Source organism: Tribolium madens, unplaced genomic scaffold, assembly GCF_015345945.1.
Source record: "Tribolium madens isolate multiple individuals breed KSU strain unplaced genomic scaffold, Tmad_KSU_1.1 Scaffold_19;HRSCAF=116;Tcas5.2_LG9, whole genome shotgun sequence".
Taxonomy (NCBI): Eukaryota; Metazoa; Arthropoda; class Insecta; order Coleoptera; family Tenebrionidae; genus Tribolium; species Tribolium madens.
This window is the reverse complement of record NW_025400983.1, coordinates 6744227-6760579: the sequence shown is the minus strand read 5'-3', so window position 1 is coordinate 6760579 and position 16353 is coordinate 6744227. Positions and strand designations below refer to the sequence as shown.

Sequence of the window (16353 nt, the reverse complement as noted above, 5' to 3'; positions counted from 1 at the left end):
TGCAAAAAACAGCCATTTTGCATCGTGTTTCATACAAGATTTTTTCCAATTTGGGTTGTAAAAAGCGTAAGCAAAAAATTCTACTTTTAAATCTGTGATTTCAATAATTTTCCACAATCATATTAGTGTCGGGGCGTTGCTATAAAAATAGTGTTATTTGTTATCTTTATTATGTCACACTTTTTAACACTAATGATAAAATAATGTCATATTTCACAAGTAAATGACATATCACAATGATTGCTTTTCACAACCAAATTGAAAAAAGTTATTCTCGCAGAGTTTTTACTAAAATGTTATTACTAAAAATTCCAAAAATGAAACATTACCTAATTCTGGGCAAGTTCTTTTTTGCAAAAAAACGCTTTCAAATAGCAGTGTGCAAAAAAGGCGAAAAATAATTAAATATTCTAACAGAAAAAACTACATAGGTAAGTACTAATTTTTTGTAAATCTATAATTTTTTTTGACACACAAAAAAATCATTGACAAATATAAGAGACAAAGCATTAAATTCTATATTTCAACAACCCTAATGTGGTGTCTCATTATTTTTATTGTAGCTCATCATAATGAATAAAGTTTAACGTTTATTCTACAATAATTAATAAAACTGAAATGTTTGTTCATTTGTGAAATGGTGAAACCCAACGTTTTCCCCGGCGAACCAATTACTTTTTAATTTTCTTAAATGGCAAAGATAAATTTTTTCGCGGTCGGAAATAATTGAAAAGTAGATATTTTATGCAAACATATCGATTTCATTCAAAAATAAGACGACTCAATTTTTAAAGGGCTTATAAATTTTTTATCTAAGACGAAAATCTGGCATACATTTTCCTTAAAATACGAAACCATATTTCATGTATCTGACACTGGAGTTTCAGATTTCATCAATATCAGGCTTTAGCCAGAGCAATGTTTCGGTCTTCTCATTTTCAGAGGCTTTGTTTACAACTTGTGTAATCAATTTTCTCAAAATGTTAACAAGTAGTTAGTAAAAAATGTTATTGTTACTGAAAATTGTTCACAAAATGACAAAGCAAAATAAAATACAAGCAATCTGCAAACATTCAAGAAATCTTTGTTTTTGTTTAATATTGTATTTTTTTCTCTATTGATTCTTTAGCGCTTCGATCTGAACCATGGGAACGGAACGTGGATATTATAGGCTTAAAAATTCAAGGTCCAGAGTGGCAAACCTTAACTTCAAAACGGTGATTTTTAGTTGTTTTCTTAATGTGACCAACTGTCCTAATCCAGAAATAAAAAAAGCAATTTTGGGGTGTTGAAAACCGAGAGATTGAATAAGAATTTTGACATTTTTTGCTGTTTCGTGTTCAATTTGAGTCGTTTTACTAGGTGCCCCATTGGTCTGGTGCATATAAAGTCATCTTAAAGTGTCTAAAACACAAGAAATTGTATGAGGTTTTTGGGATGCTTTTGGGATGCTTTTGGGGTGATTATGCGGTAATTTTTTACAATTTTTTTTCGGTGTCCAATTTTTGGTGGTCTATACCCAAATAAAAATTTAGTTACTTTTAAGATACATAAAAATTAGAGATTTTGGGTCCTAGTCGGTTGTTTCATATACAGGGTGCGCCAAAACTCGCGCCCTATAGAAAAATTTCAAGTAAGATAAGATACCAGAAACATGAAAAAAATGTTTAAAAATTCTATCTGTCAAAAAATTTTGACATTTATTTTTTGACATTTGTCTTTTTTTTTATACCTATTTAATGGTACTGATGATCTTGTATATGTTTTTGTACAATTATTTAGTAAAAGGACAAATAACATTGAACAAAATTACAATTTAGGATACAGCTTCCTTGTTTCCTCTTTTAATAGCCTATAGCAAAAAAAACATAACAAATTATTTTTCCAACAGAAATAAAGAGAGGCAAAGTGCAAACTTTAAACCCTCATAACTTCGAAATTTTTATAGATAAAATTAGCTATAAAAATTTCGAAGTTCTGAGRGTTTAAATTTTGGATTTTGACTCTATTTATTTCTGTTGAAAAAATAATTTTCCATTTTTTTTTGCTACAGACTATTAGAAGAGGAAAAAAGGAAACTATATCCTAAATTGTAACTGAGTTTAATGTTATTTGTGTCTTTTATAGGCATAATTTTTGTACTTTTATTATGTATAAAAACATATACAAGATCATCAGTATCATTAAATAGACATAAAAAAATGTCAAATGTCAAAAAATAAATATCAAAATTTTTTGACAGAAAGAATTTTTAAACATTTTTTTCATGTTCCTGGTATCTTATCTTACTTGAAATTTTTCTCTGGGGCGCGAGTTCTGGCGCACCCTGTATATATTTTTTCCTTTTTCAACAATTTTTGCATAGGCTAGACATCCTAGTTTTTAAGTAAACTATGCCATTTAGGAGTACATACTAAAAAAAAGAGATTTTCTAAAATTTTTAGGGTGCTTTTCAGGTAATTTTGTTTGATTTTAAGCCCCTTTTAACCATTTTTTTCTTGTGTTCAATTTTTGATAATTTATAAACCTTTTATTAGGCTGTTTGGGAATTTTAAAAGATTTTAGCAACTTTTTCAGTAATTTTTCAACGATTTCTGCATGTGTCGAATTCACATAATTTACATACGTTGCCAGTAATACAATTTAAAAAATAACTATTAAAACAAGAGTTTTAAACTATAAAACTTGCGTTGTCTCCAAAAATTTTTCCTACACTAATAATATTGGATCAGAAATTTTACTAAATTCAGAAATTGTTAAAAACAAATTGGCAAAATAAGCTAAAAGTAAGCTGAAATGCACCATAGAAACAATATAGGACAATAAAATGACTTCAATATAGCAATAAAATAACTGTCATTAACGCCAACTTTGTAGTTAAATTTTTATTTAAAATTGCACATCTAAATATTGTTATTCTATTGGACTCTATTCTAATAACGTATAATTGACACTTAACAACACATTTAAAAAAATTATTCCTAAATTAGACAACGAAGAAAATTATTTTTACCTGGAATTTTAAATAGATTATCCATGTAAAGCCAGAAAATCTGTAAAAAATGTTCGCAGTTTTTAATCGTTGAACGACTACAGCCACTCAACAGAGTAATCTAATTATTTTCGCCATTTTTCCAAATGACCTTAAACTTTGTGGTTGAAAATAAAATCAGCTTCGGAAAACTCAGCCTAAATAAACCTGTTTTTCAACTACATCTTAACTGTTAGATAAAATAAAAATAAATGTTTTTTTTTAATAAGATGGAATGAGAATCATAATGAAATAAATTGGAAAGCAAGGAATTTTCCAGTGTCAGAAATAGGTGATTTTAAAAACAATTTAAATATAATTTAAAGTACACGCTTTAATATTTGTAAATGCAAATTGCAAATAGTTTCAGTTTCAAACAAATTAACTTTTGAATGCGTTATTTCAAATCCCCGCATTGCGCTCGGTGGCGCCTCTAGTGTTACAAGAGATGACTACAGGTCGAACAATGACAAAAACAGCGCTACTTTTCTCTCTCTAAAGAGGTTGGTGGTTCGATGGTGCTTGGTGGTCAAAGATGAAGATGGCTGATGGTTCTGTAATTTGGCGACGAAACCGCCCCGGCACCAAAGCCAAGGTAATTCACTCCCAAGCGCACTAGCCCCCAATCAATACTCCCAAACCTCGCCCCTAACCTATCGATCATCTGCAGGACTTCTGTCGATGGCCTGACGAGCCCTTCGAGGAGATGGACAGCACCCTCGCCGTCCAGCAGTACATCCAGCAGCTGATCAGAAACAATCCTGCCAACATCGACCTCATCCTCAAAATGCCCGACAACCAGGACGAGGGGGTGTGGAAGTACGAACACTTGCGGCAGTTCTGCATGGAGCTGAACGGGCTGGCCGTGCGGCTGCAGGGGGAGTGCCACCCCGAGACCTGCACGCAGATGACGGCCACTGAGCAGTGGATTTTCCTGTGCGCGGCGCACAAGACGCCCAAGGAGTGCCCCGCCATTGACTACACGAGACACACGCTCGACGGGGCCGCTTGTCTCCTCAACAGCAACAAGTATTTTCCGAGCAGAGTCAGTATTAAGGAGTCGTCGGTGGCCAAGTTGGGGTCGGTCTGTCGGAGGGTCTACCGGATTTTCTCGCACGCGTATTTTCACCACAGGTCGATTTTCGACGAGTTCGAAAACGAAACGTTTCTGTGCAAACGATTCACGCAATTCGTCACCAAGTATAATCTCATGTCGAAAGATAATCTCATTGTTCCGATCCTCGAAGATGAAAACACACCAGGCGAATCCGAGGCGTAAACTTTAACTAAATTCAATGTTTTTCCGACATACCACCGTTGGTATTAACGACTTGTTCATACTGAACAGATGGGCTTTTTTCGATTCGGTTTACATTACTTTTCAAGCATCAACTGTATTATAAGACATCTCAGATTTTATTTTTTCACCTACATTTTTATTTGTGGTGTTGTGCTCGATATGCTTTTTTAAGCAACTCACCATTGAGTGGAAATTTATTTTGTTAAATTGATATAAGTCATGTAATATATTTATTTTCAATTAGAAGCTGTCTAGGGATAGAAAATATGACAAATAAATAACTATACTAGGAATTGGATTTAAATTTCCCGCACCAAATTTATAGCCAAAAAAGGCTAGTAAGCAGTGAAAAAATTAAATTGATAATTGAGTCAAATGATTATTATGAAAGAACCAATCACTGTTTTTTATAATCCCATTGTAAAGTCACATGACATGAGGTTATCCAATAATTTAAGTCAAATTAAAATGAAAAATTCACAGTATTCATATTCTGTTCTTTTTGATTGACATTTAAAAATAATTCATATTCACTGACATTTTTAGTATACAGTATGTCCCCGGATTGGGTTTACAAGAGGAAAGAACTTTTTATCTTTAATTTCACGCCAAAACTGCAAAGGAAAAACATTTTTTGCTTTACCTGAAACGAGCAAATTTGTACTTCATTATTCCGATTCAGTGAAAAGAAAAGTAAATTTTTCTCTTGATTTTCAACTTAGAATAATTTTTCTCTGCTTTTTAAGTCCTATCACATTGACAGTTTTATTTATTTGACAACTATATGCCACTTTGACAATTCATTTATTAATTAAATAATGATAGTTCTTGTTAAAAATGACTTTGGTTTTATTTTAAAGCTGTTTCTTTGAGTTACTATTTATTAAAATTATGTTTTTCACAAACATTTTTGTTATTTAACTTGCGTAAACTCATTGTCAAAGAAATAAAACCGCTAATGTGATTGGATTTAAAAAGCAGAGAAAAATTATTCCAAGAGCAAAATCTAGAGAAAAATGAACTTTTCTTTCTATTGAGTTAGAATAATAAAGTTTTAATTACAGATTTGCTCGTTTCAGGTAACACAAAAAATGTTTTTCCTTTGCAGTTTTGGCCTAAACTCAAAGATAAAAAATTTTTTCCTCTTGTAAACCCAATCCGGGAACATATTGTAAAAACAATAATTGTATTTACATTTGAACAAAGAAAAAAATAAATAAATCGAAACTGGCAAAAACGTGACGATATTTATTTCAAATGTAGTTACATAAACTTGTTACTGTGTTAGAGAAAATTAAATTATTCAAACTTAAAACAAATCAAGTAACCAGATAATTGATTATTTTGCACTCCCCATTCAGTGTAATTTTTTGATCCGCCTACATTTCTTTCAGTTGTTTAATAAAAGTAATTGAATTCAAGAAATTTTCGCAAATCTTCCAAAACTACAGATGAAAAATTCGCTTTAATTTGTTAAGATGAGAAAAAAGGATATACTGTAGGAAAGTCGACTTTTTTCGATAAGTGGTAAATAAAAGACCCATTTATTCGCTACGATTTATTTCCAAGCTTATGTAACATTACATTTCACAAATATACATGATTATACCTCTTCTACAGATAACAGTGTAATTTTTTCACATAAAATTATTGAGAGCTTACTTTTTGCATAACACTTCTATTCCATCAAGCTTTGCCTTGAGTATTTCGTATTTGACAGCAAGAAATAAAATTCGATTTGACTTGATGTAAACCATTGATAAAAAAAAGCTAACTACTAAATTAGATAATTCAGAGAGTAATCATAACTGAAATAAAATAAAGTGTTTTTTTAAGATTTAACATCGAGTTTCATAAAGTCCGCTCCTTCCGATATACCGTACCCATTTAATAACATCATGATCCGAGTAATTCAATTTAGGTTCAAAAACCTTCAAATATCGTACTTTAAAACCGGACGGTGCGAACGGTACTTCAAAGTTCATCGAAATCGGTGGTCTTGTCCATTTTTTCTTGGTATCGGTTTCCAAAAGTTCGATTTCGGCCGATAATTGCGTCTCCTTCATTCCCGCCATACGTTTGATCCTTGAAAAAAAAAAACAATACAAACAAACCCAATCGATTCTCTATAACTTACTTCCAAACAATCGCGTTCTCGGATGCTTTGTATTTCGCCTTTCCTTTCAAACAAATCAATTGAACTCCCGAAGTATTCAACGGAGTTGGAATTTTAACTTCGATTTTTTGGCCGAGGAGCGACGGCTTGAAGTTGCTTTTCAACACGACCTTGACCTCCATTTTGGTGCGGCCGACTTCGCGCACGAGGGGGATTACCCGAAATGGCAAAGATATGTCTTTAGTTGTACGATATCTCATCAATTCGAATTCACCGTCAGGTGGAATAAAGCTAATGGAATGTTCGGTTTCGAATTTACTTAATTTCACGCATTGGTGGAACTGACAATCGTCGATTACGACGACGGGTTTGCCAGATCGGGTCTGATCGGAATCAGAGGTCGTGCCTAAGCCCCCTTTGCCTTTGGCTTCCATCACGATTTTGTCGTTAATACCAAATTTGCATTCGGGCATGCCCGACAAATACGACTTCATCACGACTTTACCGGCCACGTGGGCCGAAAGAACCTGACCTAAAGACTTTCGGTCTCAAAATTATATTAAAAAATAAAGTGACAAAACCTTGAGGTGACATAAGAAGGTTAACATATTCCAAAACATCCAAAAACAATTCGTTTCGACGATATTTGATACCCTCACGCCTCCAACCGATCTGGCCAGTAACCTGTGACGTAATCTGAGCTTGTTCTTCTTTTGTTGCCGATTTGATCCCTTGTTGAGTAATAAATGTTTTCAAAACGCCGGTATCGGTGTTTTGAGGGTAACCGAAATCCAAAATTTCTACAAATTTTCCGCAGTTACGACACAAATAAACACAAAATGAACAGTTTTACCATCTAATAGCTCGTAAATAAGAACGAAATTATTTTTAATATTCTCTTCTGAAATTTTCCCAAAGTACGATTGCATGACTTCAATAATTTTTAGCAAGAATTCGAAAACCATAGCGGCGTTAACATTCTGTTTTGTTACGGCAGCTATCCAAATATTTGCTCTCTAAAAAAAATATGAGTACCGCCAAAATTTGAAGTACAACTGGCAACGCTGCAAAAAATTTTAGCCAATTCGTGCAACCAACATTTTGCAAAAAGTACATTTCAGACCCGAGATTCCCTTTTTATTCCAATTTTGGATCAAATTCGAGAAGCAAATAATGCAAAAATGGCAATTTTGAACCGTGGTGGCAGCACCATCGCCACCGAATTCACACTGCCGTGTTGCCAGTTTTCCGGTGAATTTTTTGAATTGATAGAATTGAGTTTAATTTACCTTAATGTGAAAAAACGACGTTCGTGCTATGTTTGTAACCGGAGAGCGAACTTGTTGTCTGGCATGGATAACATTAACCCGAAATGCATCGACCGCATTTCTGCCGATATCATCCCTGTAAACTCGGGAAATCAGGACTTCTCCTTTGTGGTTGTACACAAACAATCCCCCAATCATTTTGCCGGCTTCAGCTTTTGCCTAATGACCTAAAATCGACGCTAATCACTAAAAACGCAGTTTTATTGACGCCGATTGAAATCGACTGAATCTTGCATTTTTTGAGAGAAAATTGGATATTTACCGAATTGTAAAGTCATTAGAGACTTTTTGCGCGCACACTTCTGTGATTTAACGCAATTATTAATTAAAGCCGAACGATTTTAATTTTACTTGGCCATCATACACCCACTTGACAACTTGTCACTGCGGTGTTCAAAATGCAGCTGATTCATAATATGCTCAATAACCGTTTTGTGGTTATGAAACAATTATTAGCACAATTATTTATCGTCGGTCATGTGTTCATTTATTATTTTTTCCATTGAAACAACAAAAAATGATTAGAAAAAAGCCGATTTTTGACTAAAAATAATATAGTGACTTTCGCTTTGTCCCTAAGAATTTGACAGAGCCCCAATGACATTTGTTTTTATTTAACCTTGGAATTTGAGATTGAAAATTAAAAGTTCGCAGAAAAACAAGTGTGATTTCTTCCGAATTCGTGTTTATTTCTTTTTATCTCTTCCATGTCTTAATTTTAAGAAATTAGGTTAGTAGAAAACATGTCTGATCAGTTGCCCCCAGTTGAAGAAAACCACACTGAAACTCCTCCAATTAGAGAAGATTTGGTAAGCTGCTTTGGTCAAATTAACCCATTTAAGCTGACTGTTGACTCTAGGTGAACACAGCAATAAAATTCCTGGAGAATCCTAACGTTATTAAGACATCATTAGCAGAACAACAAAGATTTTTAAGACGGAAGGGCTTAACTGATGAAGAAATCAGACAGGCGTGTGAGAAATCGGGGGCTTATAAATACCATGAACAAAGGAATAGGACGCCGCCTTTACCTCCGAGTTCAGTTATTCCGTATTCAAATAATGCAACGTTCCAAATTAGTTTATTTGATAAGATAAAAGAAGTTGTACATAATGTAGCCGTTTTTAGTTTTGTAGCTTACGTCGTCTATAAATTTTACGTGGTATGTATTACTTTTGCATAAAAAAAACGCTATATTATTTTTTACAGAGATTTATAGCGCCATTTTTCTTTGGAAAAAAGAAGAAAAGTGTAGAGGACTCGATAGAAGAATTAGATAAAAGTTTTAAACAATCTGTAAATGAATTACAAAACAATTTACTTAGTGTCAAAGTGGAAGTAGATAAAATTAGTCAAGGGGCTGAAAGTAGTACTCAGAGGCAGTTATCAGATTTGAAATCTGAAATTGCCACAGTTAAGGGTCTTCTTCTGAGCCGGTAAATCAACATTGTTGAAATTTCAAAAAAAATCAGATCTATTTTTCAGTAATCAATTTCCACCGGTTTCCAAAAGTTCAGTTGTCCGTCCATCAATACCTGCATGGCAGAAGACAAGTATAAGTCAAGATTCTGACGCCGATTCAGACCCTGAAAGAAAAGCTGAAGAGTTAATAGAAGTTGGATCAGGGTCAGGGTCTTCAGAACACGAACATGCAGCGAAAAATAGTGATTCTAGTCTAGATATAATGCAAGTCATTTCATTTGTTTAAAACGGGTTTTTTATTAATTTAATTGCAGATCTTTCTCATCCAAAGATAGTGATTTTAGAAGACATAAATCCAAAGATGTTGACGATGATGACGACGACGATAAAGATTAATCTTCCAAAAATGATGCCATTTAATAAAGTAGAATCACACTTGGTTATTAGGTTTGCATTTAGGTGACAAATAGGAATAATTAGAAAAGAAGGGTCTAAAATTTTAATTTTAATTTTTTGGTGAGAAAATATTTTAAGTCTGCCTTAATGACTGTAATAAAACACTGGATTCTACTTAAATAGTTTTATTTCACTGTAAAAGGTCATTTTATTAGGTACTTTGTTCCAAGTTTGTATTAGAGTTACTGTACAGTTTACAAGCTAAAACATGTATTTACAAAAATTAGGATTTGTTCTTAGAAACTAACAATTAACTATTCCAAAACTTGCCATAAGTACAACCTAATAGGAATGAAACACAAAATTTTTCTAAAGACAGCACACTAGTTGACTCCACAAAAGTGTGAAGTAGCACCTTAAAGACCTAATAGTTTCAACAACATTAAGACAGCGTCACAATTTACAACTATTTACAAACCAAAACTGTTGGCAAGCTCCCAATTGAGTTGGCAAAGCTTACTTGAAAAAATTGGGCGCGAGAGGGCACCAGGCTGTTTAAGTACAGTTCCACTGTAAATAAAAGTTGGCCACGAAATGTGGTGTTTAACTCAGGCACCGAGTTTATGATATGACAATAATTGGTGCCAAAAATCGAAGCTTTGCCTAATTTTAGTCAAGCTAAACTATTTATATACATTATTATCTAATCTAGTTCAATAATTTTGAACACAACCTTAGAGTACAAAATTATTGTTTCATATAAATATTTTCTGATGCAGAAAATAAGATTCTTAGTCTTGGAAAACTTACGCTATTTATGTACAATGAACTGAACAAAATGCTGTACAATCAAAAACATTTTCTGGGTCTTTGGTCTAAATAAAATTCCGTTCATTAAAATAATAAAGTTATCATGGAATGATAAAACTCAATAGACTACACAAACAACAAAATAAATAACTGAATTCAAATGAAACAATTAAAAGTAATTAACAGTTCTGTTTGGGTTGTTTACTTCCGGTGTATTGGTAGGAGTGTGGAAGATAAGTGTGGGTGACAGACATCAGTATTGTCCAGTTTGAGCACTACGTGAAACCTGTATTCAATAGACTGTTATCAGCTGTCTCTTCTCACAAAAATAAAATAAATAAAATTGCTCGAATCGAGTACTGAAGAATAGAAAAACGTTCTCTCGTAACGATTTATTTGCTACAAATAATTTCGTTCCAATCTACAAAAAACGAAAATCACAACACAAATTTCCAAAATTCAGTTGCACATTCTTTGCGGAATGCGCGACTTGAATTTTTTACTGTCTTTGCTTGGATCGAATTCTTGAACTTGTGTCACGATATTATCGATACAATTTTCGACTTGATCAACGATTTTACTAGGAGTTTCGATTCGATGAATTTTAGTGAAACTGCTGTTAACGGGGATATCGGTTCGATTAGGACGGCTGAAATTAAGATGCCTGAATATGGATGAAACGAGACGCCACTCACCTCTTCTACCAAAGCCGGTGCAAGTGGAGATTCCGCGACAACACGGATCGGACGTCCGCTGTGAACCTCAACGCATCCAAAACCGGAAGCAGATTGAGCAGCGCCACGTCGGTGGGATCTGAGAACCACGATTTTATTGGGATTGCATTGTCTGCGAAAAAATACACCTCTCAGTTCGGGGACACCTCCAACGATACGCCACAAAATTGCAAACATTTCTGCTTTCAATTACTAAATTCATTAGCAGTAGAGTATGGTTTATCGCCAAAGTTTAAATCATATAATTTACTAAGCGGCATTAGATAAGCAACACTAAAAAACGACTTTAAACTTATAACATTTAATGCAATCAATTAAACAAAAATTAATTAAATGAGAAAATTTATATTTTATTTTATAAACACTTATTTTCTTCACTAATTGCAATTCAACAATGAAACAACAATTTCCTTTGAATAAAAACACGTTTTGCAACTTCTCACAGTAAAACCCAGTAATATTTCATCAGTTTCTAAAATTTTTTGCAGAATTTGAGTGTAGATAAACAAACTTTCAGATGGGGCAAATAATTAAAATGCAACAATTCTTTCAGTTTAACAAAAAAAAAAGATCATAATTAGAGTATGTGTAACGAAAAGATGGAAACAAAGAATAACTTGAGGTTCTGTTGGTCAAAATAAAACCTATTTTTTTTTAATACAAAAAATAAGAAATGACTAATGTCCAAAATTGTGACACGTCTACTTAAATAATTTTTTTATTCTAAAACCAATGCCGATACAAAAATTTTACAAGACGAAAAATTGTTTAAAAATAATGTGCCTTTCGAATAAAAAACGTATTACGTCACTCGAATTACGTGTAACAAAAATATGGCTGAAAATGTGTCAAGTACTTTACAATAACAATAAAACAAGAAAAATAGCTCCAAACCTATAGTTTTGATATCAAATTGCCAAATCGATTACTCCATTAAAAAGTTATTAAAGAAAACGAAAATAATTTTTAATCTTTGACGCCCTCTCACATTCAAATGGTGAAACTTGGAATAGAGATAAGTTAAATTAAATTGCTTTATTCTGACCTGGGGAATCTCAGGTTTCTCTTTGTCCCTATTTTTTCTTTACACCTTGTACATAAATAATAATTATTGTAAAAAACACTAAAAAAAATTGTACTATTCATCCACTATAGTAATATGCCGATTCTTAACCTTTTGGAGGTCTGGAAATCTGTCATTACATCCCGTGGTCAGAAATAGCATTTTTTAGCCGTTAATAAATTGCAAACTAGAGTAAGTAAAACTTGAAAAAACTACTACATAGTTGTGATTTCAATATTTTTGACTTTTAAAATTTTTAATAATAAAAATTTTGTTAATTCATCGTTACGGAATGCACTTCACTAGTTTTTTGCTAATTCATTTTAAACATTTGTTATCAAACTGAATATGTAATGATAATGAATATTAAAATAAATACAATCACAATAATTACAAAAAAATGTTGTTTGGAAAAAATGCAGCGTAGAATTTCATAAAAAACTGTTTATCTTCAATGTTTAAATAATAAATGAAAGTGATAAAGAGAGAAATTATGATTAAACAGTTTTACAGCTAAATACACAACTTTAACTATGAAAAAAAGGTCAAAAAAGGCATCGGACGCCCTTTTAAAGCGAGGCTACTGTTTTCATTCTGAAGAGAGCAGCAAAATTTGGCAAATATATTTTATTTTTTGCTGTTTTTTTTTAATTTTTAGACTTTGATTCACATTCATCTTTAAAGAGTAGGTAATATTTCTTTACTATTATTACAGTCATCGGACATGATAAAAAATAATCCTTCGTCAATCGATACAAAAATGATGAAACCGACTTTACTGTCTTTTTAATTTTTTTTTGAATTTATTTTTTTCATTTTGATCAGTTTTATAAACAATATTAGTATGGCACTCAGATCCTAAACCTACTCAACCTTCTTTTAGAATGGATCTAACAAAAACGTAACTTGAAAAGAAGTTTTTTTTGGATATGTATAATCTATTATAAAAAATGTTCTAATTTCAGTATGTCGTGTTAAGACAGAAAATTTCTAACTCTTACTTGGGTGTTCCATTTCTAATATCACTTAGTAAATATTATAGCAGTTATGGAAAAATTTTATTATTTTCTTCACTGTTAAAAGTTGAAAGCAAAAATTTTGATTCTGATTTTAAGCTCGACTCACCGGGATAGGCGCGATAGGCCCCCGGACTGTTATCCAGTATGAAAACACTGGAGAGATCGTTGCAAATCGCACCCAAATCTTTGGTGTACGAGCCTAGATCGGGGGTGCAATGCTGTCTATAAAACCTCCTCTGGAGGATTCCCCGACCCGCGTCCAACTTATCAGCTACGGCCGCGCCGTAAATCTCCATACTGGCCGTAAAAACGACCAATTCGTACCATTGGGAAACCTAAATACGCTGTTAAATCAACATTCAAAAGACATTGAAACACTTACTATATCTAGGAAGAAGTCTACATGTGGTCTTTTATGGACAAAAAATCGCACCGGATGTCTGTCTATTACCACTTTAAGTACAAAATCCGGGGGAGTCCCCGGTCTCACGGTTTGGCGCACCACCCCATCGTGATGCGAGTGGATCAAAGTCTCGTCCAAGTCGAGGACAAGGACTTTCCGTTTTACTATACCTGAAGACAAAATTTGAGTTCAAGTTGGCGCGTAAAAGGAACAATCAGGGCGAGTTTGACAGGTCACGTGGACCAAACTAAGCCAATGACAAAAAAATTGCATCAAAGAAAAATAATAGTTGCCAAAATGAATTAAATAAATATATATTAGTGCCAGAAATTACTCAAACAAACTTGGCACTTTTAAAAATTTATTTTTAGGTGAAGTAACATTGAGAATGGGGATATTTTTTGAGAAAACGATTAGTCATACTTACTAAGCCTATGCCTCGATAGCGGTGATAAGGGGAATAAATCGTATTTGACCGATTGATGCTGAATTATCTGCAACATAAAATTTGAAGATTAGAGTCGGGAAAAAATGACTGGAAATTTGCCAAAACACAAAAGTAATTTTAACCTTCTTACTGTGTCTTACGTGCAATTATAATCTATTGTGTTATTTACTTATTGTAGCAATAAATCTCATCTCGGCTCACGTTTTGCGAGAATGTCAAAACTGTCAAAACACGTCTATTATTGTTTAAAACAACAATGAACCAATCTCAGTAATCGACCGAAATTTCGGGGGTTGCAATGATTGTGAACGTTGAATGCTTTTAATACAACTTACAGCTCTAGTTTGCTTTTTTATCATAAAACACAAACATGTCCAAACTCTCGATGCTAGAAGCATAAATGCTCGTAGTCCCATTTGTAATTGCTTCAACATTGAAATGTATTTTTTTCTACACTTTGCCACAATTTAGACACAAGGAGGATACAGTGGGTTTTGGTGATTTGTTGTTTCACTTTACTTATCACATTTTAACTTTTACCCGATTTATTAACCGCCATTAAAATCGACCCAGAGAGCGTTTGACACTCGCTTGATAGCGCATGCTCTTTTCATAACCTCAAAATAGAAGGAAACTGTAATGCAACACCAGCGCCACCAAATAAAACATTCAAATAACAAAAATAAAGTTTATTAAAATCGATAAAATTATTACAAAAGAGCCGCAATTCGACGTAAAGTCGGGGCGTATTCGAAATCAAACTTGAACTTGTTGCTTTCAATACTGGCCAACAGATTTTTAATAGTATCAAGAGGCACATTATCAAAATTTCTTCTGATGGTATTGAGGGTCCCTACAGAAATAAAATAACATACCAATTCAGCAACACACTCCAAATTTGAAGCCTCTTTCTCACTCACAATAAAGTAAATCTCGCACAAAGGTCTTACAATTGTGGGGAGAAACTCCACATGAATCGTCTTATAAATGTAAGTTAATGCTTCAATATAAAACTTAAAATCATCGCTCACTGGTATGAGATACTCCTCCTCTTTATAAAAATTCAACAATAGAACCATTTCGTCGTTAAATCCGCCTAAATTCAATTTAATCTGTTCTACATATTGGCTTAAATAAATAAAATTATCAATGTAAGTGCAAACGTTACAATAGATTTGGATTAAATGTTTCACATTCAAATGCTGTTCCTGTGACTCAAACAACTCAATTTCTGACTCACAGTCCGGATTTTTTATAGTTTTGTAAGCCGCAACTGTGGAAAATAACAAATCGGGAGTTATGACTTTTAAATTTAACTTTGTGCCATCTGTAAGAGCCGCCAAAGCCTTCAAACTAACAGTCAACAATTCTTTATTGGTCGAATTAAACAAAATAAAGTTAATTTTGGCAAAATGTCTCTTTTCAAAAAAATCCAATTTCTCGCACATAAAAGCCAAGGCGTGTACAAACCGCATTACTTGGATCAAAATATAAGGATCATCTGAATTTAACAAATCTACAACTACTTTAATCTCGTCCTCCTTTACGTTGGTTTCACATTTTGAACACAAGAGATTGGCAAAAATCCCGACTACGATTTCCACAAATCTCGGCTCGGTGTAATTTGTCAAAGCCGTGCAAGCTAGCGTGGAGTAAGACAAGTGGTACAAGTATTCACAAACGTCCTTTTCCTCAGTCATATCCCACAGGAAACACAAATCGTTTTCGACTTCCTCACTCCATTTCAAATCCGAGAACTGCATCAGGGTGTTTAACACGAAGCGTTCGCTGTACATGGTGTTCCCAATTGCGTCCCCTCGGAGCTTGCTGGCTGTCTCTGGGTCGATTTCTTCTTGAGTTATGTTGGTCGAATGGGAGGGTTCTGGGGCCTCATTTTGAGACTCTTCGTTTGATTCCATTATGTGCGCCTGATATTTGACCACACAATCACAAAGTATCGCTGAACTGTTATTTAACAATGACTACACCCAAAGTACAAAAGTGAGGCTATGTTTAGATTTTTTCTTGACAAAGGTGTCAAAACAGTGGTGTCTAAAGTCTGTCCGTTACCATAATCACACCCATGGCCCATATTATTATTCTGTACGTCTTAATTTCAGCTATCGTTTCTGTGATTTATTATTTTTCTGTAAATGTCAAGTGGTTGTTAACGTTACAACTCTGTCGAGTGTCGAGAGCCTATACCATAGGCACTTGGATTTTTCTCCCTAGGCATGTCACCAAAAAAATTCAACGTTAAAAAAACTATTAGACTATGACTAA

At 33.4% G+C, this 16353-nt stretch overlaps 5 protein-coding genes across 12 annotated transcripts; 2 read left to right on the top strand and 3 right to left on the bottom strand.

The window, feature by feature from the left end:
- Positions 1 to 3465: 3465 nt before the first annotated feature.
- On the top strand, positions 3466 to 4624 carry LOC123012788 (MOB kinase activator-like 4). The gene is made up of 2 exons (XM_044410924.1): positions 3466 to 3626; positions 3702 to 4624. The coding sequence occupies exons 1-2, from the start codon at positions 3567 to 3569 to the stop codon at positions 4308 to 4310; spliced, it is 669 nt and encodes a 222-aa protein (XP_044266859.1). The 5' UTR covers positions 3466 to 3566; the 3' UTR covers positions 4311 to 4624.
- A 1250-nt stretch (positions 4625 to 5874) lies between these two features.
- Positions 5875 to 8193, bottom strand: LOC123015936 (AP-2 complex subunit mu). Of its 2 annotated transcripts, none has more exons than XM_044416026.1 (6): positions 8038 to 8193; positions 7737 to 7942; positions 7301 to 7463; positions 7029 to 7247; positions 6469 to 6979; positions 5875 to 6416 (listed from the first exon to the last, which is right to left on the bottom strand). In XM_044416026.1, exons 2-6 carry the CDS (start codon positions 7911 to 7913, stop codon positions 6170 to 6172), a joined length of 1317 nt encoding a protein of 438 aa, XP_044271961.1. In that variant the 5' UTR covers positions 7914 to 7942; positions 8038 to 8193; the 3' UTR covers positions 5875 to 6169. The 2 variants fall into 2 exon arrangements, with proteins under 2 accessions (XP_044271961.1, XP_044271962.1); XM_044416027.1 differs by having other exon boundaries at positions 7737 to 7961; positions 8038 to 8169.
- Positions 8194 to 8263: 70 nt separating this feature from the next.
- Positions 8264 to 9767, top strand: LOC123015939 (peroxisomal membrane protein PEX14). Its single transcript, XM_044416037.1, has 5 exons — positions 8264 to 8584; positions 8635 to 8937; positions 8985 to 9211; positions 9261 to 9461; positions 9512 to 9767. The coding sequence occupies exons 1-5, from the start codon at positions 8519 to 8521 to the stop codon at positions 9591 to 9593; spliced, it is 879 nt and encodes a 292-aa protein (XP_044271972.1). The 5' UTR covers positions 8264 to 8518; the 3' UTR covers positions 9594 to 9767.
- On the bottom strand, positions 9767 to 14680 carry LOC123015938 (CTD nuclear envelope phosphatase 1 homolog). Of its 7 annotated transcripts, none has more exons than XM_044416035.1 (6): positions 14406 to 14677; positions 14050 to 14116; positions 13602 to 13792; positions 13326 to 13554; positions 11099 to 11249; positions 9767 to 10689 (listed from the first exon to the last, which is right to left on the bottom strand). In XM_044416035.1, exons 1-5 carry the CDS (start codon positions 14502 to 14504, stop codon positions 11104 to 11106), a joined length of 732 nt encoding a protein of 243 aa, XP_044271970.1. In that variant the 5' UTR covers positions 14505 to 14677; the 3' UTR covers positions 9767 to 10689; positions 11099 to 11103. The 7 variants fall into 7 exon arrangements, with proteins under 7 accessions (XP_044271970.1, XP_044271967.1, XP_044271968.1 ...); XM_044416032.1 differs by lacking the exon at positions 9767 to 10689 and adding an exon at positions 10781 to 11067 and having other exon boundaries at positions 11108 to 11216; positions 14406 to 14680; XM_044416033.1 differs by lacking the exon at positions 9767 to 10689 and adding an exon at positions 10781 to 11052 and having other exon boundaries at positions 11108 to 11216; positions 14406 to 14680.
- Positions 14681 to 14744: 64 nt separating this feature from the next.
- Positions 14745 to 16272, bottom strand: LOC123015937. Its single transcript, XM_044416028.1, has one exon. The coding sequence runs from the start codon at positions 15987 to 15989 to the stop codon at positions 14781 to 14783; it is 1209 nt and encodes a 402-aa protein (XP_044271963.1). The 5' UTR covers positions 15990 to 16272; the 3' UTR covers positions 14745 to 14780.
- Between the last annotated feature and the right edge of the window lie 81 nt (positions 16273 to 16353).